At 55.3% G+C, this 25,789-nt stretch overlaps 1 protein-coding gene across 5 annotated transcripts in view; it reads left to right on the plus strand.

Annotated features, from left to right (window-relative positions):
- The window catches only part of SOX13 (SRY-box transcription factor 13), a 44,745-nt gene that overhangs the window by 4,389 nt on the left and 14,567 nt on the right, over positions 1-25,789 (plus strand). Inside the window, exons 2-3 of one of the 5 annotated variants that reach the window (XM_082702089.1) lie at positions 9,920-10,407; positions 10,526-10,660. The exons of 2 other annotated variants lie outside the window; for them this stretch is intronic. In XM_082702089.1, the coding sequence (XP_082558215.1) occupies positions 10,154-10,407; positions 10,526-10,660 (389 nt within the window). In that variant the 5' untranslated portion in view covers positions 9,920-10,153. Of the gene's footprint in view, positions 1-3,840; positions 4,031-9,919; positions 10,408-10,525; positions 10,661-25,789 lie in introns of those variants that run through there. 2 more of the 5 variants (XM_082702088.1, XM_082702091.1) reach the window with 2 other exon arrangements.

A 25,789-nucleotide genomic window follows, 5' to 3' on the forward strand; every position in this document is an offset into this window, starting at 1 on the left:
GGCCGAAGGGAGATTGTTCTGGAAATGGAGCCAGAGGGTCTCACTATTCACTCTTTGCTCTTGCCTAGAGAGGGCATTCTATCCCCAACTTGGATTTTGTTACCAAGAATGTTGGGGGTCAGTACAGGTGAAGGGCGATTTCAGTGCTTCCTTGGCTTTGAAAGCATCTTGTGGTTCAGCTTCATCCGTACCCCCTCTTTCCTTAGGTCGGGGAGGGGGTTGCTGCCTGAACATTTTGTTGCTCTGATAATTAGCAGATAGAGGACAACATGATGTATCCAGTAAGGAGTTAGAGCTGGGAGAGGTGTTCATCACTTAACAGCTCTGAGCCTCTGTTTTCCCATCTGTGAAATGGGAAACAGCAACAGTACTTAACCTCAACCTCTTACAGCTGAGGAGACTCACATCCGATTAAGTCCACAGCGGTGCCCAGTGAATGGCGTGGGTCTGGGTGTGCTGTTGCCAGAGAAGCATTGCCTTAAGAGGCCTGTTCCTGCCCTTGAGCGGTTGATGCTCTCCATAGGTTTCCTCCTCTGTGGGAATGCTTTGAGATTGACCTTACTGGGTAGCTCCCAGTAGGTCACCAGGAAGCCTCTGGAAGAAGTGGAATTCAAATGCCACTGGGCCTGCGGGCCCCTCCCCCAGCCACATTCAGAGGTGAAGGGGAGCCTTTGAAAAGGACTTTGCTGGGAAGGCCCAGCCAGGCCCACAGCAGATCGTGCTTTGAATGGGAATTATTTTTTGTGCTCAGTGTTTGCTTAAGAGGGCTCGCTCCTGTCCAAACTCGCTGCAGTCCTCACCCTTTGCTAGCCTCCTTTCTGGAACCTGGCTGTGTTAGCCAGGAAGGCTGTCATAGTGCCAGGCAGGGGACCCAGACTCATGGAAGATGGCTTTCAGTGGTTGTCAACTCCCTGTCTCCCTGCTCCCAGGCAGGAGGGCATGTCCTGGATGGGGTGTTTTCGTGGCCACCTCCATTTTGGCTGCCTCTTCCTTGGAGTCCTCCTTCCAGCTCCTTGGGAAGCCTTGCTTAGGAAATCTGTTGCAGGCAGGCTTGGCAGGGCCACCTTCAGCCTCTGCTTGCTTCTCTGGTCGGATGGGACTCTGTTCCTTTACAAAATTCAAATAGTCTCCGAGCAGTGCTGACATGGTGACTTCCTCCTAAGAGTGGCTGCAGTGGGATAGTGTGTCCGGTCAGGCCATTCCTGCTCAAGCTTCATGGTGGTTAAGGCCCCTGGGACTTGCCTAGGACCAGGGTTTTGTCTGCCCTGCCTGGCCTACAGCATAGAACCTGGCAGTTACCCCTGCTACTCCAGGCATGTTCTTGGCTCTCCTGCCCCTGCTTTATTTAGGAAGACCCTCTGCTCCTGTGACCCACCCACCTCATTTGGGAGGAACCTGGGCCCCTGTGGCCCTGGCCTTGCCCAGCGCCGTCCCCTGACTGGGTGTTGTCGGTAAGGATCTAGGTGGACCCAGACATGGGACAGGGACAATGGTCAGACCTCCAAGAGGCTGTGAGGTGAGGAGGAAGTGGCTGGGGTTTCCCCATCTCCTCACAGGGTTATCGGCAGGCAGATCCAAGGCCTGGGCTTGGCCCAGGACGTGCTGTGTGTGTGGCCTGGCATCTTACAGCCAATGCACATGGGGATGGGGACGGGGTTGAGCTGGGGGAGCAGGCAGCTGGGGCTGAGATGTGTGCCAAAAGGTTGAGGTGTCCCATAGTGTGTGTGTGTGTGTGTGTGTGTGTGTTTAAGATTTTATTTATTTATTTAACAGAGATCACAAGTAGTCAGAGAGGCAGGCAGAGAGAGAGGGGGAAGCAGGCTCCCCGTTGAGCAGAGAGCCCGATGTGGGGCTCCATCCCAGGACCCTGGGATCATGACCTGAGCTGAAAGCGGAGGCCTTAACCCACTGAGCTGCGCAGGGGCCCCCCGTAGTGTGTTTTGAGGAGAGAGGTGTGTTTGGGGTGGTAGAGGAGGAAGTGGGAACGAACTATACAGCTTCCCCCTATTTTCCTAAAATAGCATCCGTTACTCAGATAGTAGCGGATGCTACTATCTAGACTACTAAACTGCTTGGTGACTGTGGGAAGCCGTACAAGTACCATCAAACCTGAATTCAGTTCTCCACCTTAGCATATAAATGGCTTTGGCCTGAAGCCCCAGAAGCATCCCTGGGAATTGTGGCCAGGTTGGGAGTTGGGGAGAGGTTTAGTGTTACTCCACATTGTCCCCTGTACCTTTTGGGGACATGTCCAAGGCAGGGTTTCGGTGTTTTGGTGTGAGGAGAGGAGAACGGGAAGGAACCACAGAATGGGCCAGAATCCTTGGGCTCCCCCCCCCCCCCCCTGGTGGTTTAGGTCTGATCCCTGCCAGGCCTGGAGCTCCCTGGGGGATCCGCCCCAGAGGAGGCCAGACTGTTCTCCTCCCCTCGGCCTCACCTCCCCCAGTCCCCGCCCCCTACTTGACTCAGAATGGAATGTGCAGCCTGTGGGACAGGATGGGGTGAGAACCCGTTCCCAGAGGCCCTTGGTCCAGGCCGCCTCCCTTCCCCCCACAAAGGGAGGGGGTGCACCTAAGGGCCAGGTCCTGCTTCTTGGCACTGGAGATGAGCCTCGCTGCCCATTCGGGGGGTTCAGGTCCTGCCGTTTGAAAGAGCAGCCAGGGTGGGGGGATTTCCTTAGAAGTCCAAGATGGGGGGGCATTAGAAGCCAGTGGGAGCAGGCCAGACAGCTCTGGTAGCCAGGGGCCCGGGGGGGGGGGGTGGCGGGTGGCGGTAAAGATTGACACCCTTTGTTGACTTTTTTCCCTCTCTCTCTTTAAAGATTTATTTATTTATTTATTTATTTATTTGACAGAGATCACAAATAGGCAGAGAGGCAGGCAGAGGTGGAAGCAGGCTCCCTGCTGAGCAGAGAGCCCTGATTGGGGCAATCCCAGGACCCTGGGATCATGACCTGAGCTGAAGGCAGAGGCTTAATCCACTGAGCCACCCAAGCGCCTCCACTCTCTTCTTTTTTAAATTATGGCTCGTATTTCTGTTGTTATTTCTGTGTTTCTGTCGTTCCCCAAAGTAGTACAACAATGTGCATTACTTTTGTAAGCAGAACGGAAAGTATTTACAACATATCTAGAACTGCCACGCAGAGCAACAGAAAGCTCAGTGTTTGTCTGGCAGGGAGGAATGGGGACCTATGCTAGAATATTCTGCAGAGAGAGGGGTCCCTGGCAGGAGGAGGAGTAGTGGGAGTATGAGGAGACTCCCACGAGGCCTACAGTCGGTGGGCCAGGGCTCCCTGGCCCAGGTCTTCCTGTTCACGCTGGCACCTGGCAGGAGGCAGCAAAGGGAGTAAATCCTGCCTTGAGCTGCCCTCACCCTGACTCCAAAGAGTTAACTCTTGCCTGGCCACACAGGTTACACAAGGCAGGCCCTGTGCCCTCTTCAGAATGGAGGGAGAGGAGCTTTCTGCCTGTGGGGTGCCAAGCTTTGGAAACCACCCCCAGCCCCACTGAAGGAGCTAAAGTCGTTCCTATCTCCCCATGAGGCTTTGGTTCCAGGCCTGTCCCTGAAGGTTCCGTGGGGAAGGACAGGCAAGGAGGGGCCAAGAAAACATGTGGAGGGGCTGAAAGGAGGCCTGAGTACAGGTACAGCCTGGCTCTCAGAGGCAGGTGGGGTGAGGGGATTGGAGAATGAATAGGGAGGTATTGAAAGCAGAGGGAGTGGCCCCTCCGGCCCCTGCAGTTCCTCCTGTTGGCCCGGCTCCCCTTTCCCTGGCTGGTTGGCAAGTGTCGGCCGTGCTGATGTGCGTGTGTATGTGCGCATGCGTGCCTTTGTTCGTCAGCAGCTGGGCTGGGGGTGCTGCGTTCTAGAGACCTTGGTCAGCCCTTCGAGCCTCTGAGAACCTCAGGAAGATCCAGGACATGAGACTAACATCAAGAAGGAAAGGAGAGAATGGACTGGAAAGCCCAGGAGAGCAAGAGGAAGGCCCTTCTCTCTCTCCTCCTCCATGACCTCCAATTCTGCAGAGCCTCAGGTGCCGACAAGATTGGGGTTTCAATTCCATTCTACCTGGGGAAGGGACAGGCCAGTGGGTAGTGACTCCCCTTCCGTCCTTTTGCTCTCTGTAAACTCCATTGCCTGCTGCTGTGTCTCTGGGAGCATGGGCCTGCAGCCATACCCTCTCCCTGGGAGTGGGTGATGCTGGGGAGTCTAGCCAGGGCGAGGGGCTGGAGAAAGAGCAAAGTGGGAAGGGAAAGAGTGGTAGAGTCAGGGGGTCCTCTCGCTGGGGCCAGTGGGGCAGGGAGAGGGAGGCCTCTTCTCTTAGTTGGGGTGATGGACTCAGCCTTCACTCACAGGTACCTTAGCCAAGCCAAGAAACACGTCAGAGAACAGGAAGGAAATCTGTGTCCCTTCTTGCCGGGAGTAGAGGAGGGTAGCAGAACTTTCTCTTCGGTATGTGAGGAAGTCAAGGGATGATCTTAACGGCCATCTGAGTTGTGATAAGTATACAAGTCTGGATGAATGGGGCTCTTAGTGTTGTGCAGTGTACAGTCTGCACAGCTGTACATGGTGACCCTGTTGGAACTGGGTCTGTGGAAACTATGGTTTCCATAGTATGTAAGTTACCTTCTGTATACCAGCTCTTTCTGGCCTGAGATCCATTCTCCTCAACATGACACCCCAAATTTGGAAGTGATTGGGCTCTTTGTTACCCCTTTCTGGGCATTGATTGACTTGGAGTTTGGGGAAACAGAATTGAGGGGAGGGTGTGGGTGTGCGTGTGGTGGTCGGTTTAGTGAAGGTGTGTGGAGCTCAACTGCTATCACCCATGTCCTGTTGGGACAGGTGGCCACAGATGTGAGGGACCTCCTGATGGGCTTAGGAGCTCCAGAAGGGAAGGCTGCCTGGGGAGGAGGCAGGGGAGTTCCTACCTGGCCTAACAGCAGCCGGCAGGGTCTTCCTTGCACCCTTGCCCTCCTCTCTCCCCCTTTCAGGTGCAAAACTTACCCAGATCCATTCTTTGATCTCTAAGGAGCTCACTGGTGAAGCAGATTTGCTAGTCTAAGTTCACAGGCTTGTGGATCATTCCCAAAGCCTTTTAACCAGCCACAGGGCCTTGTTCATGTAGGAGGTGACTGTCTGATGGGGAGCTTGGGGTGAAGGTGGAGTGGATGTTCGGGCCTGTGGGGACCATGCACTGGGTCTGTAGGGAGCACCTGCCTCACAGATGGGCCCTGCTAAGTGCGCTCTGCTAACGTGGGGGCTGAGACCAGCCCAACCCCGCAACACAGCAGTGAGAAAGGTGAAGGGAAGTAAGTCATCAGTCCATCCTGACGGAAGTGGAGATGGGGAGGTGCCTGGTGTAGTGTGTATTGCTTTGAGAAGACCAAGGAGGATACTGCATCCAGAGTTGGGCAGTTAGGGAGGGCTCCCTGTAAGAGTAAACCTAAAGATCCAGAGGGTGAGGAGGAGATGTTCCTCGAGAACAAGTCAGAGAGTTATAAGGGCAGATTCCGTTACGTCTTCCTGGGGCCCTCCCTGGGTCTCCAAAGGCTTGTCAGACAGTCCTGCCCCTCGCCAAGGACTGAGGGGGCCTCATGACTTTGGAGGCAGGGGGAGTGGTAGGCCCTTGAAGACAGAGGGGCTGGGGGCTCTGGCACCCAAAGGCCTTGCCCAGCTTTGAGTCGAGTGTGCCAGTGTGGGGGTATGCTGACGCGCATGGAGGGAGTGCAGAGCTGCCTGCGGTGTGGTCCTGCGGGGTCGAGTGGGACTCTGACACACTGTGGTGTGTGGTCCAGGCAGCCCCGGGGTTGGAGGCCCAAGCCTCTCCCAGGCAGCTGGAGACAGGATTGCTAGGACCAACTGCAAATTAGCCAGGCCGGCGTTAAATGCCTTTGCTGCTTCTCCCCTCCTCTCCCGGCCTTCCCTGCCCTCCTGAAAATCAACAACTGTGTCAACAGCAGGGGGATTGTGCTTGGCCCGCAGCCCCCGGGGCTGCCAGGACCGGGCAGGTGCTGGCAGGGGCTGCCGGAGCCCCACGCTGGGAGCGGGCTGGGCCTGGCTGCCAGGCCCGTAGGATAAACAAGGCCGCACACAGGCTGGCCAGGAGGGAGGGAGGCCACAGGCAGGCAGGAGGGAGAACAGGTGTCTCAGGAGCTCTGCAGACACAAAGGGCCCCTTGTCTCCTCCTCTCTAGCCCCAGGGGAACAGCCCCCCCTCCTCGCCTCTCAGGCCCAGCCAGAGACCAAGTGGCCAGGTCAGCGGGGGTGTGGGGGGGTGCTGGCACGCAGGGAAGGGCAGGTGCTGACCTCCAAACCCTTCCCTCCCCCGCCACCCTTGCAACTTGGTGCTTGTTTTTTCTTGCTTGAGGCAGAGGTAAAACCAGTCCACACAAGGCACCAGCCCCGTAGGCAAGAGACCTGCCTCTGAACAGATCCCCTGGCCAGGAGGCCTCTGTGGGTCTCAGTTTCCCACTGGAAAGACAGCAAGACGCCTCGCCCCTGCTGAGGCACTCAGGAAATGGATGCGAAACAGGAAAAGCACCTGGAGGTTTCTGGAAGAAAGAAGCGCTGAATGTTAGAGTGATGGAAGGTGGGGCTGGAAATAGGGAGACCTGGACCCAAGAATTCTGGGCGAGGTGGGGGGCTCCTGGGCAGCTCAGTCTGTTGGGCACCCGACTCTGGATTTTGGTGTAGCTCATGATCTCAGGGTTGTAGGATCGAGCCCCACGTTGGGCTCTACACTGGGCAGGGAGCCTGTTGGGATTCTCTCTCGCCCTCTCTCCCTCCCTCCCCACCTTCCGTGCTCGAGTTCCCTCTCTTTCTCCCTCTCTTTTTTTAACATTTTATTTTATTTGACACAGAGAGAGATCACAAGTAGGCAGAGAGGCAGATAGAGAGAGAGAGGGAAGCAGGCTCCCCGCCAAGCAGAGAGCCCGATGCAGGGCTTGATCCCAGGACCCCAGGATTGGACCTGAGCTGAAGGCAGAGGCTTCCCCCCCCTTAAAAAAGAATTCCAGGTGGGTTTTGGGGCTGGAAGGAGGGTGGGAACCCTCCTCCCTGCACACCTTTTGATGAAATAAACCTTTACTGAGCACATACCACAATACCAGGCACTGCACTAGGGATGGGGAGGCAGGGAGGAGTCCTACAGGACCAGCACGGGCAGGCAGACCCTGGAGCCAGACTGCTTGTGTGGTCTGGGGCAGGTAACTTAGCCTGTCTGAGGCTCAGTCCTGATCTGTGTGGTGAGGGTGATAAGAGTTGCTGCCTGGTGGGACTATGTGATCATCAGGTGTGTGAAGAGATGCCTAGTGTGTTCTAGGGAGGGCTAGGGTTGTCTAGGGAGGGCTGTTTTAGAAAGGCTATTACTGTCCCTGTCCCAGCCCAAGGCTGAGGAATTGGGAGTCCAATCAAGGATCAGAGACCAGGGATGTCCAAAAACTGACATTCCCCGGAGGAGCAGTTGACTCTTCTAGGATGATCAGGGAGTAAGTTTTAGAGAAAGGGCAATATTGGAGTGGGGCTTAGAGGGAGGTGTAGGAGTTCTCTGGTCAAGAATGTAGGAAGGACCTTCTAGCCGGAGAGCCCAGCGGTATGAAAGCGCATGTCTGGGCCTGCATTATAGGTGTGTGGGGATGGCAGCTGGTGGGGAGGGAGTGGCCTGGGCCAGGCAGAGTGTGGCCTACATGGCAGGCAAAGGAGTTTGGGCTCATCCATTCCCAGCTTGTTGCAGGATCAGGTGCCAGTTCTGGTCATCACTTTATCTCCTCCTTCCTCCTCCTCCCCATACCAATATGTCATGAATAACTTCAGTCTCACTCTAGAACATTCTTCAGTTTGGAAGCAGGATAGTGTTCAGTGAAAGTACCAGGGAGTCGTATAGTCAGAAGGGTCTAGAATTGAAGTTTTGGGATTTTGAGTCTCGATATCAGGCCGTTTGCCCAATTTCTTAGAGCTGCATTCTTCTTATCTGTAAAATGGGGTAATGGTGTGTCCCCTATGGTTGGTTACCTGTTGTGAGGATTCCAGAAAAAGGTGTGCCACGTGCTGAGGCCCATCAGTTGCATAGTAAAGGGAACGGTTAGGATCACTCTCTGTCTTGCCCAGGTCATAAGCTTTTTTGGACTTTGGTTTCTGTATCTGTCATGTGGAAATGTCAGTCTGTCATCTTCCTTTTATGATTGTCAAGTTGGACATGGCCTGGCTGCCTCTTTCCCGGGCAGATCAGTCAGGCCCAAAGGCCTAGGACCCCAAGCGCTTGGGGTAGGCTTCCCGGGGCCCCATCCAGGCCTGCTGGGCTGGAGGGGTTACCCAGCTGCACAGGGGCTGTGGCTCCCCGCGGATCAGGCAGTGGGGCCCTTGTCCTGCCTTTCTGTCGGGGACAAGCCCTCCGAGGCCCCACTCACTTCTCCCTCCGACGCCCACGCCGATGTTTGAGGTTTGAGGGTGGGTGGGCAGGCAGCAAGGCTCTCCTTGCTCCTGCCCTTGTGCCCTCGGGCCTGTCACTTCATCTCAGAACCTCACTTCTCCTGTCTGCAACTTGGGAAGGCGTGTGTTGACCCCTCCTGGGAGAAGGTGAGGAAGAGTCAGATGAGGACAATGACAGCCACCCTGGGATCCTGTGGTGAGGTTTCAGAATCCACATGTGGAGTCAGACGCTGTGTCCCAGCCCGCCCTCTGTGTCTCTTTGCGGGTGGCTTACCTTCGGGTGCCTGAGGAACCTTTTTTGTGGATGAGGAATCTGAACTTTAGGGACGGGGACTCATCCAAGTGGTGGGGTATCCTAGCCCCACTCTGGATGTGGGCTGTGGGGACAAGGCTGGTCTGTGTGGCATGTCGGACCCGGTACAGACTCAAGTGGAAACCCACTCTGGGATCTTGCCGTGGAGCCTCCTGGCCTCCTGGCACTGGTTTTGAGGAACGGGAGGGGAGGCATCGATCAATGTCTGGAGCCGATGGTGTCTCCTGACGTCACAGGGAACCCATCCCAAGACCAGATCTGGAAGGATGTCAGCCTTGGCAGAGGCTATCAGGCTCCACCTGGCCTCCCTCACCTGCCACTTGGGCTGTGGGGCATTCCGCCCCCGCCTTGTCGCCTCCTCAGCACTCCTGCTGCTGCTCAGGTGAGGGGAGGCTAGGAGCGAAGGCGGTGCAGAGGAAGGTGCCGGGGAGATGGGATTGGGGACAAAGGTCTGAGATGCCCTTGGCGAGGTGATCAGGTAACCTGGAGACTGCCTGGGTCAGAGCAGAGGCCGAAAGAGCAGCAGACACGTGGGTCTGTCCAGGGACCATGTACGTATTTACATGCGGTTTGCATGTAACCTCTGCCCTGACCACAAGTTTATAATCTCTCCCTGGGAACATTCAGATTTGTCTTCTACTACTGTTCTTTCCAAAGATGGCAGCTTCTGGCTTTTGTTGTTGTCTTCGCCTCCCCAGCCCTGTCCCATGTCCCCCCAGACGGCTCTCAGGCAGAGGAGAATGGGAACAGAGTCAGCCTTCCTGGTCTGGCTGGGGGTCTCCCTGGGGTGAGCCCAGAGGGCTGGGCCACTCTCAACACCACTGCTTGTAGCACAGCCCAGATGCCCCAGCATCACCCCTCATCTGCGGATAGGGTACCTTCCTACCTGGTCACAGTGCTTACCACTTAGCAGGTGCTCAGCTAATCGAAGGATAAAAGTTAGAGACAAAAGTGGACGTTGGGAAACAGGCATTCCCAGAACAGGCTCCTTCAGGCCTGGCTTTTGTACCCCAGAAGGGCGAGGCAGATGAGGAGACTGATCCCCCTGGGGGTCCCGGGGAGGGGAAGAATTGATTCCCACTCTGTGGCGAGAGAAGGCGTTTCTTTCTCTTCTTGGCCTTGCAGGAGGATGAGAGGAGCAGAAAGGAAGGGCCAGGCCTTCTGTGATTTTGTTTTTCAGATTGAGAATCTGTTATTAGCAATTTATGACACCCAGGTCTCCAGCCAAGCACATTCTGTTCTCCGGCGTCGGGGGGAGAGTCTTCAGGGCCACGGCGCGAGGCCGGACAGGAAAGAGGGGCAGGTCAACAATTTATGGCTGACTGTGTGGCGTCCTGGCCTGTGCTGGGGGGTGGCTTCAGCATGGGGCCAACTTGAGCCCAGTCCTGCGTGGGGAGAAGCCCTTCCGGACGGCATGGCAGCCCCACGGGGCCCACATGGCTCTTGGAAGCGGGGCGGGTGGGCTCGCCTCCCGCGCGCATGCTCACTGGGCCTCGGGCTCCAGATTTCTCTGGGACGCAGGGTCAGGGCTGTGAGCTGTGATGCTCAGGACAGAGCCACAGTTGAGTTTCTCAAGAGGTGTTTGAGACGACACAGGCCCCAAAAGGAAAACAGGAGGAGAGAGGACCCCGGAAGAGGGGGAGTGGGCATGATGACCTGTGGAAAGAGGTGCGTAAGCAGAACAACCCCCTTTCTGCAGAAGTGCTGAGCTGATGGAATTGAGCTTGGTGGCCACGAGATCGGGCCGTAGATAGAGCTCTGTGGGTGCCTGGGCTTTGTGCCGCAGGGGGTCCCGGAAGACGATGCGGAGGGCAGGAGCAGCACCGGCGGCGCCTTCTCCCCCAGGCTGGCCTCCACGCCCCCCTGGACTCAACACTGGTCCCCATTCCTGGAAGCAAGTCCCCTTCCTCCCCACATGCACGTAAGTTGGTCTCCTTCTTCCATCGGCCTCCCCTCATTCTCCTTTGCAGCTGTTGGGCTTTTATAAGAATGGAGCTGCATTGGCCATTCTTCAAAGGGTCATTGTCCCCCAGAGGTCCTGGGGGTGGGCAGGGAGCTTCTCAGGTTCAGGGACGGCTGGGTTCCCGCCTCTGGCCTCTGCCTCATGGCCGGGAGGGGCCCAGGCTGCTTTGGGGAGAGCGAGCGAACCACACAGGCGAGTTCCTTGCCTCCCAGCCAGGTGCTCAGTTGGTACCACTGGACGGTTGCTGAAGGGCAGATTTTCTGGAAGGCGAGAAGCTTCCGTGGGACTCTAGAAAGAGCCAGGGTCAAGATGGTGCTCATGGGGCGGTGAGAGAACAGGCCTGCTTTCCAGCTGTGAGGTCTGGACGATTATCTTACTATTTTCCTCGCACAGCTGACGACCAGGCGGCTCATTCCCGGGACGGGTGACTTGTCGTCTGTTCTCTGACTCGGTAGCCCTCCTCCCCAGCTAGCTCCAGGCTCTTTTTAGGGGTTCCTGAAAGGGTAAACGACAAGTTTGAATTTTGTGCGGGAAGTTTGGGCAGTGAGTCTGGAGCACAGACTCTGGGCCCAGCACCGGACTTGGGGTTCATTGGCCACCCCATGTCCTGCTGAGACGACCGTTTGTCGGGCACCTCAGTGCTGGGGACTGTAAGGAGCAACGTGGCCAGAGCTTCCCGCCCTGAGCCTTCTGGCGTGGAAAGGCAGGGGCATCAGCTTAGATCACAGTTAGGCAAAGCCCACCGAGGTCCAAGGTCAGAGCAGGTCAGGGAGCTAGGACTTTGTTGACAGTGAGGAACCAGAGAATGTTTCAGACAACTTTGAGAATGGCTAGCTCATTCATTCAGACTGAAACTTCTCTCCCATTGTTCTGTGAAAAATTCCAACAGAACCCTGTTCTTTTGCTTTCCATTCAAGGACATTTTTGCTGCCTCAAATCATGCTGAACCATCTGGTAATTGAGACAACTTTCCATTTCCCTGCCAGGCCTAGTGGGCTCCCAGGGTGTGGGGCTGAGGCTGGTGGCCCTGGGTGGGGGCAGGTGAGGGGGGAGGGGTATTCCTTTTCGCTGGCTGTCCAGACCCATGCTGTGGCCCTCAGCTTTGGCCCTGCCAGGGTCCAAGTAAATAAGTGTAGCCAACGTTGCTGGGAAAGCCAGCATGTGCATTTCTTGAGAAATGGGCAAATTTGCATTGTTCAGGATCGAGAATTACTTTTTTAAAAGATTTTATTTATTTATTTGGGGGAGAGAGAGAGAGAGAGAGAGAGTGTGCAGGGGGAGGAGCAGAGGGAGAGGGAGAAGCAGACTGCCCGCTGAGCAGGGAGCCCACATGGGACTTGATCCCAGGACTCCAGGATTTACCACCTGAGCCAAAGGCGGACACTTAACTGACTGAGCCCCCTAGGCGCCCCAGGATTGAGAATTATTAATCTCTAGAGATCTTTTTTAAAAAGCAGTGGTCTGATACATTTTTGAACAGATGTGATCCTCAGGGAATCGATAAGAGTGAACAGATTGGATGAAGTAGGGGGATGCGGGGGAAGAGGAGACCAGACCCTGTCCCGGGGAAGCTAAACTCCGTCTGGGGAGGTGAGGCAGGGAACCCTAGGAACCAGAGCGACTCCGTGAGGCAGGGAACCCCAGGAGCCAGAACGACACTGCGGGAATAATACTTCTCCGCTGAGTTGGCCACAGCGTCAGGACTGATGGACCCATTTCTGCCTCCACAGCCTTGGGTTAGAAGGGTGCAGGTAGTGGCACATAGACGCAGATTGGAGTGCTGACTCTGATTCTTCTGAGCCGCGTGATTTCCGGTGAATACTAGAACTTTCTCAGAGCCATGTTTTCTCGCCCAGAAAGCAGGAAGAGCATAAAATGCCTACTTCACTAGGTTAAAAGGGTTAAATCAAGTGATGTAGCTGTCACAGGCCTTGGTACAGGGCAGGGAGTGTGGAAGGCTCCAGGAAGTGGGAGCTGGACCGAGGATGGTGGACCTTGTGGTGGTGCTTTCTGGGGCTCGTGCTGGGGTGGGAGAGGCACGGCTCACCTGGCCTGCTTGGATGTGCGGACAGCCCTCTCCTGAGTCTTGAGCATGGCCTCTGGGATCTGGGAAAGGGGGAGGGCTCCCCCTCCGCAGGACTGATGAGGTGGCCAGTGCGCGTGGAAATCTTACCCCGGGGTTTGGCTCTTCTCATCACCGTGATTATCCTGTTACTCCTGGGAGGCGTTCAGTCCAAGAAGCAAGGGTGAGAACTGCTGCGGTGGGTGTTCCAGAAGTTTGGAGCAGGGGAGGGGCGTGAACCCCACCAGGCTGGTGCAGAGGAGTAGCCCAGGGAAGGGAATGAACGGTCTATCACCTGCTAGTGTAGGTGCGGCGTTGCTGGGCGGAACAGAAGTGACCACCCTGCTCAGAGCCCACGGCTCTTTGTCCTTGGCCCAGTGCCCTCCCTTAGACTGGTCACTAAGCAGGGGGGACAGTTCTACCCCAAGGAGGATGGATTTTTTTGAACCCGTGAAATTCACATGTAGTTGGGATTCCCTCGAGGCACGAAACCAGCACGTTCCCAAAAACCAACTGCTGGTGAGTTGTAATGATTCACAGTAATAAGCAACCGTCAACCAACCTTTGGACTCGGGGCCGTTCAGGAGCTGCCTGCAAGGCCCTGGCCCAAAGTGAAGGCTGTCTTCTCGGCCCCCAGTCCTCCTGCTGCAGAGGGTTCACTGGGCTCAGCTGGCCCGTAGGTTCCTCGTGCGATGGTTTTGGACCGGGAGCCAAGCAGATCTTAAACAGGGTTCTTCAGCTGCCTCACCTATCAAGTGGGTCCTGTTGCTGCCGAAAAGATCTGTGAAGTGCTGAGCTCCTTGTGGTCACTCTGTGGTTATCTTTTTGCTGATCCGGGCAGCCGCTGGTGAGTGGAAACCAGGGGCTTAGCAGCTCTAGTATTTCCATGGCGTGAAAGACCTTGGAGCCCTCCCCCATTAATTTTGTCTCTGGAAGAAGAAGTAATAATTCACTCCATGTGCGAATGGAAGAACTGAGACCGTGGGGAGTTGGGTGGTGTGTCCGGGCCCCACGGTGAAGGAAAAGCTTCCGGATCCCTTTCTCTTGCGTGGGGCTTTATAATATAAACACCCCGGAGTATGAAGCGCTTTGACAGTTTCAGAAAGTCACTGTGCTGCGGTTCCTCGCAGTCCGGGGGTGTGTATTTTGACTCCCGGTTTACAGAAAGGAAAACTGAGGCTCAGAGAAGGAGGACTTGCCCAGGACTGCATCCTGAGTTTGCGTCCGAGCTGGGGCTCCAACTCAAGACCGTCGGCCGCCAAGTCCAGTTCCGTTCCCGTGTGCACTCAGAATTCTCACCTGGGCCTGTCTGACCCCCTCTGCAGTTATGTTTCCCCTCCCTGCAGGTAGATCAGCCCAGGGCTGGGTAGTCATGAGCTGGGAAGGAGAGGGTTAAATTCTTCCTAAGCGCTAGAGCTGGTTTTGAGCTGGGGGCCTCCAGTGACCCCATCATTGACCCCCACCTCCTGGGTCAGGGCAGCGGGCTGTGGGGGATGGGAAACAGTGGCTCTGATAGTCCAATGGGGGCCGAGGGAGGGACTGAGGAGGCCAGGGCAGGGAGGGGAAAGCTCATCTCTCTTCCTCTCTTGGACAAAGATGCCGGGCGGCCTTTTGGTGGTTTCCATAGGAAGTCCCCAAGGGTCCCTTGTGGTGGGCTGCTGTCCGTATGGCCACAGAGCACAGGCAGCTCTGGGAGACGCTGGGACCCTGGGATGTGTTCTTGATGAAGTGGGAACTCAGATCTATTTTTACCGGGAAAGGCACCAGTAACAGGAAATGGAAATAGCAAATCCATCTTGGCGCTGGTTGGGACTTCGGTCCCCGTCTGTCCCTCATCAAGGAGGAAAGGACAGCGTGGCCCGCATCCACGGAGTCCCCGCTCATTTCCCTCCTCTCCCAGGTCCGGCTGTCCCGTCCGTGCCCCAGTCCCCTGTAGCTCAGACCTTCTGGTGTAGAGCTTCTATTTGGACCACTGTCACCGTGTCCTCTCCACATGGCTGTTGAGAGAGGCCCGGAGCAGTAGAATGAGGTGCCCAGGTATGGACGGCAGGTCGGGGCAGATCTGTTTGGGAAACCAGGTGTCGGCCCAGTGCTTTTCTTGAAACGGCCACCCTGAGAAGAACACTGGAGGAAAGGGTTTCCGGGAAGGCCAAGGACCCGACTCGAAGGAAGCCTAATCTCTTTCCACTTTCCTCCTTCCTTGCCCCCAGTTCCCTTTCCCTCCTTGCTGAGGGGTCCTTCATCCACCTGTGTCTGCCTGGCAGGGAGAGAAGCCTTTGGTTGGTCTGGAGGCGAGGGAGGCGTAGAGGGGAAGGCCTTCTTGCCGGCGGGGCAGGTCTGGCACTGTCTGGCTCTGGCCTTTTCTAGACACTTCAATTAGTGTTGTTAATTACGGCTTTGTGAGTATGGGGTTCTCCAAAGGCAGCCGGTCTCCAGCCCGCCGCTCCCCGACGCCCAGTCTGACATTCGTCCCCAGTCTCTGAGGCTGTGTTTATGCTCTTCCTCTGCCCCTCTGCGCAAATAAAGGTGCCAGGAAAGTGCAAATTATTAGCAGCTTCATCTTCTCCATCTTCTGTGTGTGTGTGCGCGCGCGCGCGCGCGTGTGTGTGGTAAAAGATGGAATACAACATTTATCATTTTAACCATTTCTAATTGGATGGTTTCGGGGCAGTGGGTATGTTCACGTTGTATGGCCTTCCCACCATCCCTCTCCAGAATTTTGTATCATCCCAAACGGAAATTCTGTCCCCGTTCGACAACAGCTCCCCAGTCCCCTTCTCCCTGCCCCTGGTAACCTCTATTCTACTTTCTGTGTCTATGAATTTGACTTTCCACGTACCTCCTATAAGCAGAATCAATTCCTAGTCCTTTTCTGTCAGACTTACTTGCCTTAGCATCATGTTTTCCAGGTTTATCCACGGTACAGCGTGTGTCAGAATTTGCTTCCTTTTAAGGCTGATAACAGTTCTACATCTGTATACATAATACGTGAAATACATATTCTATCCACACACATCCCACTCTTTATCCGTTGGTCCTTCCGCAGACATTTGGGTGATTCCCACCTTTGAGCTGTTGTGAATAACGCTTATGGGCGTGGGTGTCTAATAGTCCTTCGAGACCCTGCTTTCAAGTTCCTTTCAGTATATTCCAGAAGTGGAATAGCTGGGTGATAAGGTTATTGTGTTTTTTTTTTTTTTTTTAAGATTTTATTTATTTGTTAGAGAGAGAGATACAGAGCGCAAGCACAGGCAGACAGAGTGGCAGGCTAGAGGCAGAGGGAGAAGCAGGCTCCCTCCCTGCCGAGCAAGGAGCCCAATGCGGGACTCGATCCCAGGACACCGGGATCATGACCTGAGCCGAAGGCAGCCGCTTAACCTACTGAGCCACCCAGGCGTCCCTGATAAGGTTATTGTATGTTTAATTCTGGGTGGGGCTGCTATATTGTTACTCACGGTGTTTCTCCCCTATCACCGATTGCCCACATCCCTGCCAATACTTCTTTAAAAAAACAAAAACAAAAAAAGAAAAAAAAAAGGAAACAACTGGGGGGAAAAAAATCAGGGCACATGGGTGGCTCAGTTGGTTAAGCATCTGCCTTGGGCTCAGGTCATGGTCCTAGGGTCCTGGGATCGGGTTCCACATCTGGCTCTCTGCTCAGCAGGGAGCACTTCTCCCTCTGCTGCTCCCCCTGCTTGTGTGCTTTCTCTCTCTCTGTCATATAAATAGATAAAATCTTAAAAAAAATAAAAAAATTCATCATGGCAGGTGCGAAGTGTTATCTCATTGTAGTTCTCCCATCTTTTTATGGAAAGTCAAGGCCCTGAGAAATGCAGAGACAGGCCCTATCCGTAGCGGGAGCAGTCAGACTCTGGACCCAAGCTTCCGGGGCCCCATTTGGCCTCCACCCTCTATCTTGTACTTCCTTTGCTACTCTGTCCTCGGCCGGTGAAGAGGAGGCAGGTGAAGCCCTTGTGCTTTGCTCTTTTCACGGGTTGTCAGGGTTCTTACCTTCTCATCTGTCACAGGAATGGAATGGCTGTGACCCACCGGAGGTGTCTGGAGGGTGCATGACCTTGAGGGTGAAGAGGTTTCAGTAATAACTCCTCAATTGCCTCTCTGCCTACTTGTCTGTCAAATAAATAAATAAAATCTTAAAAAAAACCCAAAAAACCAAAACAAAACAACAACAACAGCAAAAAGAAACTCCTCAAGAACTGGACCATTTCAATCCTGTGCACTGAGCGCAAAGATGATGGTGCCGTCACGGAGGGGATGTGCAGACATTACAGCTGACCTTGTAAAGCGTTTCCAATAATTTCTGATGTTTAGGAACATGAAAACTCCCTCGGATAGACTATTAAGTAGGGGGTGAGAGTAGTATAAAACTTGCTTATGAGCTCAATGGGGGAAAAGAAAACTATGCATAGAAAAAAGATTTGATGGAAATCTGCGGAATTCTCATCAGTGGCCACCTCCGGGTTGATGGGAAACGGGTGGCTTTCACATTTTTCTGTGTTATCCTCAGTTTTGCGGATGTCCTACAATGAGCACACATTACTTTTACATTCAGGGAAACATGATAAGAAAGTAATAATAATGAATGCAGCCACTCACTCGGCGGATGTGTTGCGGGACCGCGGAGCACACAGTTCTGCTCCATGCCGCGGAGTCAGGCATGAATGGGAAGCGAAGGGAGCAGGTGTGGAGGCGTGGGGATAGGTGGCCGGGAGAGATGGCCGGCGAACAAAGAAGCGGTGACTGTAAGGGAGCTCAGGCTGGAGCGGCCCCGTGACTTCCCGAGTGCTGCCACCCGTTCCCTTGGAAGATACCTGGTAGGACGCTGGCTTTGAATTGTTTTAGTCTGCAAGTGGTTTGGGGAGGCTGTACTGGGCGGCCCCGCTGGTGCAGCTGGCAGGAGGGGGGGAGGCCTGCAAACCCGTGAAACCGGGGCTTCATCAGCCCCAGGTTTGCCTTCGACTTCTCTCCCATCAGCTGAACTAGAAATTGCCTGCGTCCCTTGGCCCCCGTCTTGGAAACAGCGGAAGTTGGGACTGGAGGTCTGGCAGTTCCGGCTCCAGGAGATGACTTTCGGGGGCTCCTGAAACCTCAGGACAGCAGCAGAGAAGACTCATTGCTCGGGCAGTTGCTTAAAACTCCTTAAGCCTCTGTCGCCTCATCAGTAAAACAGATTATAATAGTAACTCTCTCACAGGAGTGTTGGAAGAGTTAGAAGGGCTCATCCCCAAAGATGACACTTACTTAGCATGTTGTCTGCTCGCTTCCTGTTGTCTGAGAGCTGGTTTCTGACACCAGACTGCTGAGTGCAGATCACCTCTGTCTCTCAGTTTCTCCATCTGTAAAATGGGTATACCCCAGATGGTTACTGTAAAGACTTAATGAATTCATGTAAGTGAAGGTGTCTGCAGCAGGGCCGGGCACACAGCAGCGGCTCAGTAAGCGGTAGCTAGGATCGGAGGGGCTCTCGAGCAGATTACACCAGCATGTCAGCCGGTTGATGGTGGCTGGCATCTGCCAGCTCCCCTGATTGCCCCCAGAGTCCCATCTAATGGGTCAGTGCCCGTCACTTACCAGATATTTTGAATATCCCCCTTATTATTTTATTGTTCGCATCGTGAGCTCCAGACGTCAGTATCCTTCCCAGAATCCCACCTCTTCCCATCCCTTGGCCAGCTCTGACTCTTTGGTCGGGGTGGTTCTGCTTCAGTTTCCAAAGGCAGACTGGGATGCAGGCTGCTGTGTGGGGGATCATTTGATGAGAATTTTAGATGAAACCAGAGACTCACTATCCTACCCCTCACCTCCCCTTGCTTCCCTGCCCTTTTGAAAAGGAGCCAAAGCTGAGAAAGGACAGCCACCGAAAAAGGAAGGGGACCACGAAAGTAACAAAAAGAAAGAAGAAATCTTGCCTTTGTGGCAGGCTTGGCTGCCGATGGGGTAGATAATGGGAGAGGAAACAGGGCCTTTGCAGAGAAAAAGAACGAAACACTTTGTTGCCTGCAGAATGAATGCTGCTTGAGCAGGCGCTGCTGAATTGGGGTTTCTGATGAGTGAGCTTGTCTTGGGGGAGATGATGGTGATTAGGTTTACCCCAGGCACAGGTGGCTTCCCACCCGAAGCCTGGAGTGGGGGAAGGGGAGGCAGTGGGGGAAGCTGCAGACCTGAGCCAGTGCACAAAGGTGAGGCTGGTGTGTCGGGGTCCAGCTTGCGGGCCTTCTTCCTGACCACTGCAGGGCTGCGGGCGCCTTATTGCTCCATTGTCTGCTCGAGCTGGGGAGCTCGATGCTTGAGCTGCCCTGGAAGCCCCCAGACCTTCTCTCGGGGTGTACATTCTGTGGAGCCTTGCTTGAGGCCCATCCCAGGGAGGAGAGGCTGAGGCTGAAGTAGATTGGCTGGTTATTTGCATGCGGGCCTCTGGGTTCACGGCTGCCTCCCTGTCAACACTGCCCGGTGGCCTTCCTGGTGACCGGTGTTGACGGAATCCTCTTTCTTGCTCCAACTGTCGGTCTCGATCACGGACCCATTTCCCTGCCCTGCAGTGAGTGACTGAGGCAGGAAGAAGGAAGAGGATCAGTTATCTTTCCTGAGCCCTTGGGGATCCCAGGAGGCAATGTGCGGGTGCCCACTTGGAGAGGGGGCGCTGGGTTTATGGCCATGTGGAAGCTGATACTTGAAATGCTTTTAAGAAGTGTGCTTGAGACCTGTGCTGGTTTGGGCTGAGCACTGTGCCTGGCAGAGGTTTCCTGGGCGCTCGCTCATTCATTCATTCATTCATTCAGCCAGGAGCAGGATGAAATATTTTGTATCCTGCTGAGTATTTTGTATTCACGACTTATTTTTTTTTAAGACTTCATTTTTTAAGTCATCTCGACACCCATCGTGGGGCTCGAACGCATGACCTCAAGATCAAGAGTTGTATGCTCTTCCGAGTGAGCCTGCTGGGGGCCGCTCCTGTCTGTGACTTACTAATTCTCCAGCAGCCATGGGGGCTGGGAATTGCTGGCGCTCTTGACAGATGGAGAATCCTAGGTGTGAAGAGGTTAGGTCTCGGGTATGCTGGGTGCCTCCGTGGAGCCGCGGGAGCTGGGTGCGTCCAGCCCTGGCTCCAGCTGCAGATCCAGCTGCAGACCCCGATGAGGCTGCTCAGGCAGTGGTTAGCCTTGCTGTCCCCGTATCCCCTCCTTACCCCTTGCCAGCACGCTAGGGGTTACATACTCCTAGTCCACTCTCCTAATAAGCAAAGTAGTGGGCTTTGAGAGTGGAGTGATTGGCCTGATTTGGCCACAAGTGAGAGGGATGCTAGGGTTTGAACCGACTGCCTGGGGCTCCAAGCCTTCAGGCCACCATGTACCATGGTTCTTGTCCATGTGGCTTAGACTCAACATCAAGCAAGAGCTGAGAGCTGCGCAGCCCAGCCCAGCCCGGCGCCGGTAGGGGGAATTCCTGGCCCAGATGAGACTCCATCCAGCCTGGTGGGTGAGCCCGGTTGTGTTCCGGCTGGTGCCACTTGCCCCTGTGCCCCTCCTGGGGTTGGCAGGGGACTGCAGGGGTGCATGGGAACAACCCTTCCCCTGCCTGGGCTCCGGAGGAAATGAGGGAGCTCTTCAGTGCTGCAGAGCTGCTGGGTCGTAGGCTGGGGAAGGGCGGGGACATGGGGTTTCCTTGGCAAATGTGGGACTCTTTCAGCTTGTCTGCACCGTGTGGGGCCTGGATGCTGACTCAGGGCAGGCATCAGCCAGGAGAGACTCCAGGGTAGCTAGGGACAGCTCTGGTGGGGTGGTGAGATGGGGCCGAAGGGAGGGAGACCTATAGGGGGCAGATGGAGGGGGAGGAGGGTGACACGCTGCACTGTCCTTTCGGGTGGCGGGTCTTCTGCATGTTTGGCTACGCACAGGTGGGGGCGGCTTCCCCAAAGGGTGATGGAGAGTGTTCAGGTAGCAAACCTTTTTTTTTCTTTTTACAAACATCACATTGGGTCCTCTGAATAATTCTGTAAGATAGTTATGTCCCAGTTCAGAGATGCAGAAACGGACACCTCCCGTGGTCCCACAGCTAGCAGCCAGGAGTACGCAGTAGAGCCAGGCTTCAGACAGGTCCGGGTGGCCACAAAGACTCTTTTCTTTTGGCTGTGCTAGTCCACTTCCCAGCAACGCCAGAGGGGCGCCCCCGCTGTCCTGTGTCCTGGAGAGCTGGGGACCCGAGAGCCTGGGACCTGCCAGGCCGGCCAGGGAGGGAGGCAGCGTGGTGGGGGACGGGGGGAATGCTTTTCTGCTTTAGGCCTCTCCCTCCTGCCTTTGCTGAGCTTCTGTTCTGTGCCAGGTTCTCTTGAGTATCTGCTGGCTTCTAATCAAAGTAGGTATTGGGATCTCCGTTTACACATGAAGAAACGAAGTTTCTGAGAGGTCGAGTCATTTCTCCCAAGTCCTCAAAGGAGCCCTGATTTCTTTGGGTAATTCTTCTTGGCCACGACTCGAGTCAAAACCAACTAGAATCCTGTGAGTGGGGAGGGCAGCATATCTGTCTGTACTGGACTGGGTCCTGGTGTCTGGGGCAGAGGGAGACTGATGGCCTACTGGCCTGTGTGAAAAGGCCTCGCTTTGGGCATCACGGAGGCCTGGCTTCAGGTGCCCCTCCGCACAGCCTCGGGGAGGATGGAGGAAATGCACGGTGAGCCCCCTCACTCGGTGCCCATCAGCCAAGCGAGTGCTCTGCCCTTGAATGCTCTTTTGGCCCCCTCTTCCTTTGGTTCACATTCGGGGTTATCCCCAAAGGGAGGCCTCTGACAAGCCAGTCCGCCTCGGCTGCATTTCTGCTGTCTGCTGGCCCTGGGTGGGACCTGGCTGGTGCAGAAGATCAGACACATTCCCCTGTCCAGGACATGGGCTTCGACCTGGTCACTGGGAGACAAGAACAGCACTGCAGGGGTCCCCTATCCCTGTGGGTGGGCTGGAGACAACACGCAGCCCTAAAGGCAGGAGGGCCCCCAGAGAAGGGACTCCAGGAAACACCTGGTAAACTTTCTCTGTTTTCCCCAGGACGGTGGGGCAGGCAAGCATCCCACTGGGAGCCCCAGCAGCACTTGCATTCTGTCCCCTCTTGTCTTTTCCTGGAAGTTCCTGGCCTGGGACAAGACTCAGGTGCTTCAGAGACCTAGGACGACCACATGGGGCCATGGATAGGACCATCCCAGCTCCAGTCTCTCCCTGGCTCCTTCAGTCCGCTGTGCCCTTGGCCTGGGGTGCAGCGCAGACTGGCAGTCGGTGGAACTCAGGCCGGATCTGGGCTTCTGGGCCAGGGGTTACAGGGGAAGCTGCCGGCTCTCACAGGCTCGAGGGCAGGCGCTCGGGAGCTCATGGAGTTTTTGCACTGGTCGGTATCTGCTGCCTGCTGGGTGAATACCACCTTGGCCTGCCCAGCACAGGTGAGGGGTATTGGCCATGGCCGTCTCCTGAATTGGGCTAGACCAGACCAGTGCATGCCCCGGATCGGGTACGTCTGGGACCCGCAGAGGCTGGAGAGGGTGAAAGGGGCCTCCCGGAAAGCTTTTCCCCAAGCCTGTAGCCGGCCCAGCTCCCAGCACTGAGTAAACATCAGAGATAGGATCGGGCGTAGCCAGGAAGGGTGGCAGGGTGCGGCCTGGGAGAAGAATGGCAGGATGTGGCACTGGGGGCACCATTCTGGGCACCCACGCCTCGGGCTATTGTTCAGGGCTGCCTGAGGCTCACCACTCTCGGGGGCTTTGAGAGGAAGTGACATTCCCCTGGGACTCGGGCCCTGCCCCACCCCTGCCGTGGGCTCGCTCTCTCCCTGGCGGTGCCCTTTGGCACCACCCACTCAGCGAGCCGGGGAGTGGGAGCCTGCAGTAGAGTCTAGGCTTGGTGTGGGCGCCGTGGGGAAGTGTGGTCATGGCCCTTCTCGGGGGGTCTGCCTGTGTGTTCAGGCTGTCTTCCTGTACCCCTGGGTCTGAGTCACCCGTCATGCTCTGATGACTAGAATTTATCTCCATCTTTATCTGCATCTAGATATTTTGGCGGGGAGGGGGCTGTCGTTATGGAAGGAGGAAGGGCTAAAGGGTGAAAACTCCTTTGATTCCAGTCCAGCTGGGCCAGGTCGTTGGCGGATTGGGAGAGGAAGCGGCTGGTGATTTGTTTTGGATAGAAGGGGGCCTGTGCGCGTGCGCCTGTGGGTGGGGGTCCGAGGGCCCAGGAGAGGAGAGGGGAGGAGAAAAAGAGAGAGGACTGGCACCTGCTGTCAGCTTTGCCTTATAAGAGTCTTGCTCCAAGCCGCTGGCCCTGTGGAGCATTGGGCCCTGGGTTTGGGGGGAGGGGGACCTCTCTGCCACCAGCTCACAGACTCAAGGCTGTGTCTGCCCCCTTGGGTTGAGGATGGCCTGAACCATCTCCCCCTGTGAGGCCTTCACCTCTTACAGATACTCAGGTGAGAGAGAAGGCCAAGAGGGAAGGTGGCGGGGGGCCTGGGGAGTGGGTGCCCTAGAAGGGAAGGGTGGGCAGAGCAGGAGTGCTGATCTGTACCCCAGTCCCCTGTGCTCTGCTGCTAGCTCTGAAGAAGGATGGTTGAAACTGGTCCTCCCTGTGCCTCAGTCTCTCCATTTATAAAATGCAGGTAAGGCTGGGGAGGGGGAGGGGACTGGGTTCCCAGGAGCACTTCTGCCTGGCTGGGCGGCTGACCCCAGTGTGACCACACATGTGGGCTTGTGGCCTCTGGGGCCTCTGGGGGAACCTGGTAACTCAGAGCTCCTGTGTGCCCGGGATCCTTGGGTTTCTAGGCCTCTGGAGAGAGGGGCAGGTGTAGCTGCTGATCTAAAAACCTCCTGAGAAACCACGTGGGTAAGGGAAGCATGGAGTGTGCTTTTTGAGGAAGGGGTAAAGGAATGGGAGGGTTTTTTTAGTCTCTGGAAAAGAAGAGACTTCAGGGAGAAACTCCAGTAGGCTCCAAAAGGTGTGAGAAGTGGTTCTCCCCTGTCCCAAGGTAGAGGCAAAGGGAATTGGACTGGCTTTGGTGCTGGGGGGGTTTAAGTCGCTCCCGGGAAGCCGTCAGATGGAGGAGGCAGCTGAGGAGAGCCGGGGGTGGGCACTGCACCGCAGAGAGCAGCTTCTGGTGCATAGTAACCCAGACGGTCTGACGGATGGTGCTTCAACGTACAGTTTTTCGACTCTACGATGATTAGGAAGCCATACGCGTTCCGTAGAAACCATACTTGGAGTTTTGATCTTTTCCGGCGCTGGTGGGTTACGATGCTCCCGCAACGGTGGCCTCCCGGGCAACCACGAGACACACTCACAGTGCTTCTGGGCCTGTCGTCTGCGTTCAGTACAGTATCAGTAAGCTACACGAGATACTCAGCATTTTATTATACAGTAGGTTTGGTATAGCTGATCTTGCCAACTGTAGGCTAGCTATAAGTGTTCGCGTTCGGGGTGGGCTAGGCGAAAGCCCGCGCCGTTCACTGGGTTAGGTGGAGTACAAGCAGGTTTGACTTAACGATATTTTCAACTCACGATGGGTTTACTGGGACTTAACCTCATCATACGTTGGGGAAGACTTGTGATCGTGTGTTCACATCTGCCTTGTGCTGTTTTGCTGAACTGGATTCTACTCTGATTGTGTATGACTGTTGGGCACCTTCTGTGCTAGACTCGGGGGGCCACTGTGATGAGCCGAAACAGTGCCCGGGGGTGGGGGGTGGGAGGCGGGTTCTCCTGCTACTGGGCCAGGCAGAAATGAACGAAGCATGTAAAGGTCTCTTACCACTGTGCTAAGTACCCCAAAGGCCAAGTTTAGGGTATCCTAAGAAGGTAAAACAGACACATCTTATAAAGTCTGGAGTGTTAGGGAGAGGCTCATTTCTTCAGATTGGGTATTATTTTTCTGAGGAGGAAATGAGTTCAGAGAGGTGAAGTCACTTGCTCAAGATGGCACAGCAATTTGGGCAGAGTTGGCTTTTAGATGTGTGCAGGTCTGTTTCAGCCCTTTTCTCTCAACCACCTGATTCTAGGAGCATCCTGGACTCTATGACAACTTGATGGCTACCCTCTGTTAATCTTCATGGGCACTAGTGAGAAAGGGGTTTCTTATATCCATTACACAAATAAGGAGATAGGAGAAGCTCAGTTAAGTGACTTGCTTAAGGTCACACACGTCAGCTGGTGGCAGAACCCCAGGTTGGGGAGCTCCAAAGCCTGTTCCACTGACCACCCACCATCCCCCAAGTCCCCTTGTCCTACAGCTAGAGCCTGTTCCTCTCAGCTGTCGAGTAGCAGAGGGACCGCACATCGACTCCATACCCGTCACCTGGTTTTTTCTCTCCTTATTTAGTTTTATCACCTACAGCTTTTGCTCTGCGCTGGGAGAAATGAGAGCGGGATGGTTTGGGTCCAGAGCTTGGCGCTGATCCTCTCCGAGGGCCTCTCGTGTCTGTGGGCTGGGAAAGGGACCACTCTTTGAGCAGGCCTGTGCTCCAGGAACTCCTCGAGAGGGAGGGAAGAAACTGCCCAAGGACCCTCTCCCCACAGAACACGAGACTCTGGGAGGAGCCAATCAGGTCTGGGCTGTTGATTCTCCATCAACAAATGGGTCCCGAGAGACCAGCGGAGAGCCAGTGCCCAGGGCCCAAAGTTGAGGCAGACACCTGTAGAAGTGGAAGGGACCTTGTCTGGGCAGTAGGACCTGGCAGGGTTACTTGGTGGGCACCACGTCCTGGTGAACAGATGGACGTCTCCAGGCCAGCTTGGCTGGTCACTGGGAGTCCTTTTCTTTGTTGGCAGCAGAGGCTGTGCCAGAGACCGGGATGAACCAAGCTCTCCAACATAAAGATAAAGCCCAGTATCCAGCTGGGGTACTCTTGGGGGCTAAGTGTGGGTTAAAAAGGCCATCGGCGCTCCAAGGGAGATGTCCTAATGCAGCACTTTCCAGTAGAAATAACAATTGAGCCTCGTGTGTAATTTTAAATTCTCCAGTAACCACATTAAGTGTAAAAAGAAACA

This window comes from Mustela nivalis (assembly GCF_964662115.1).
Source record: "Mustela nivalis genome assembly, chromosome: 16".
NCBI classification, from domain to species: domain Eukaryota; kingdom Metazoa; phylum Chordata; class Mammalia; order Carnivora; family Mustelidae; genus Mustela; species Mustela nivalis.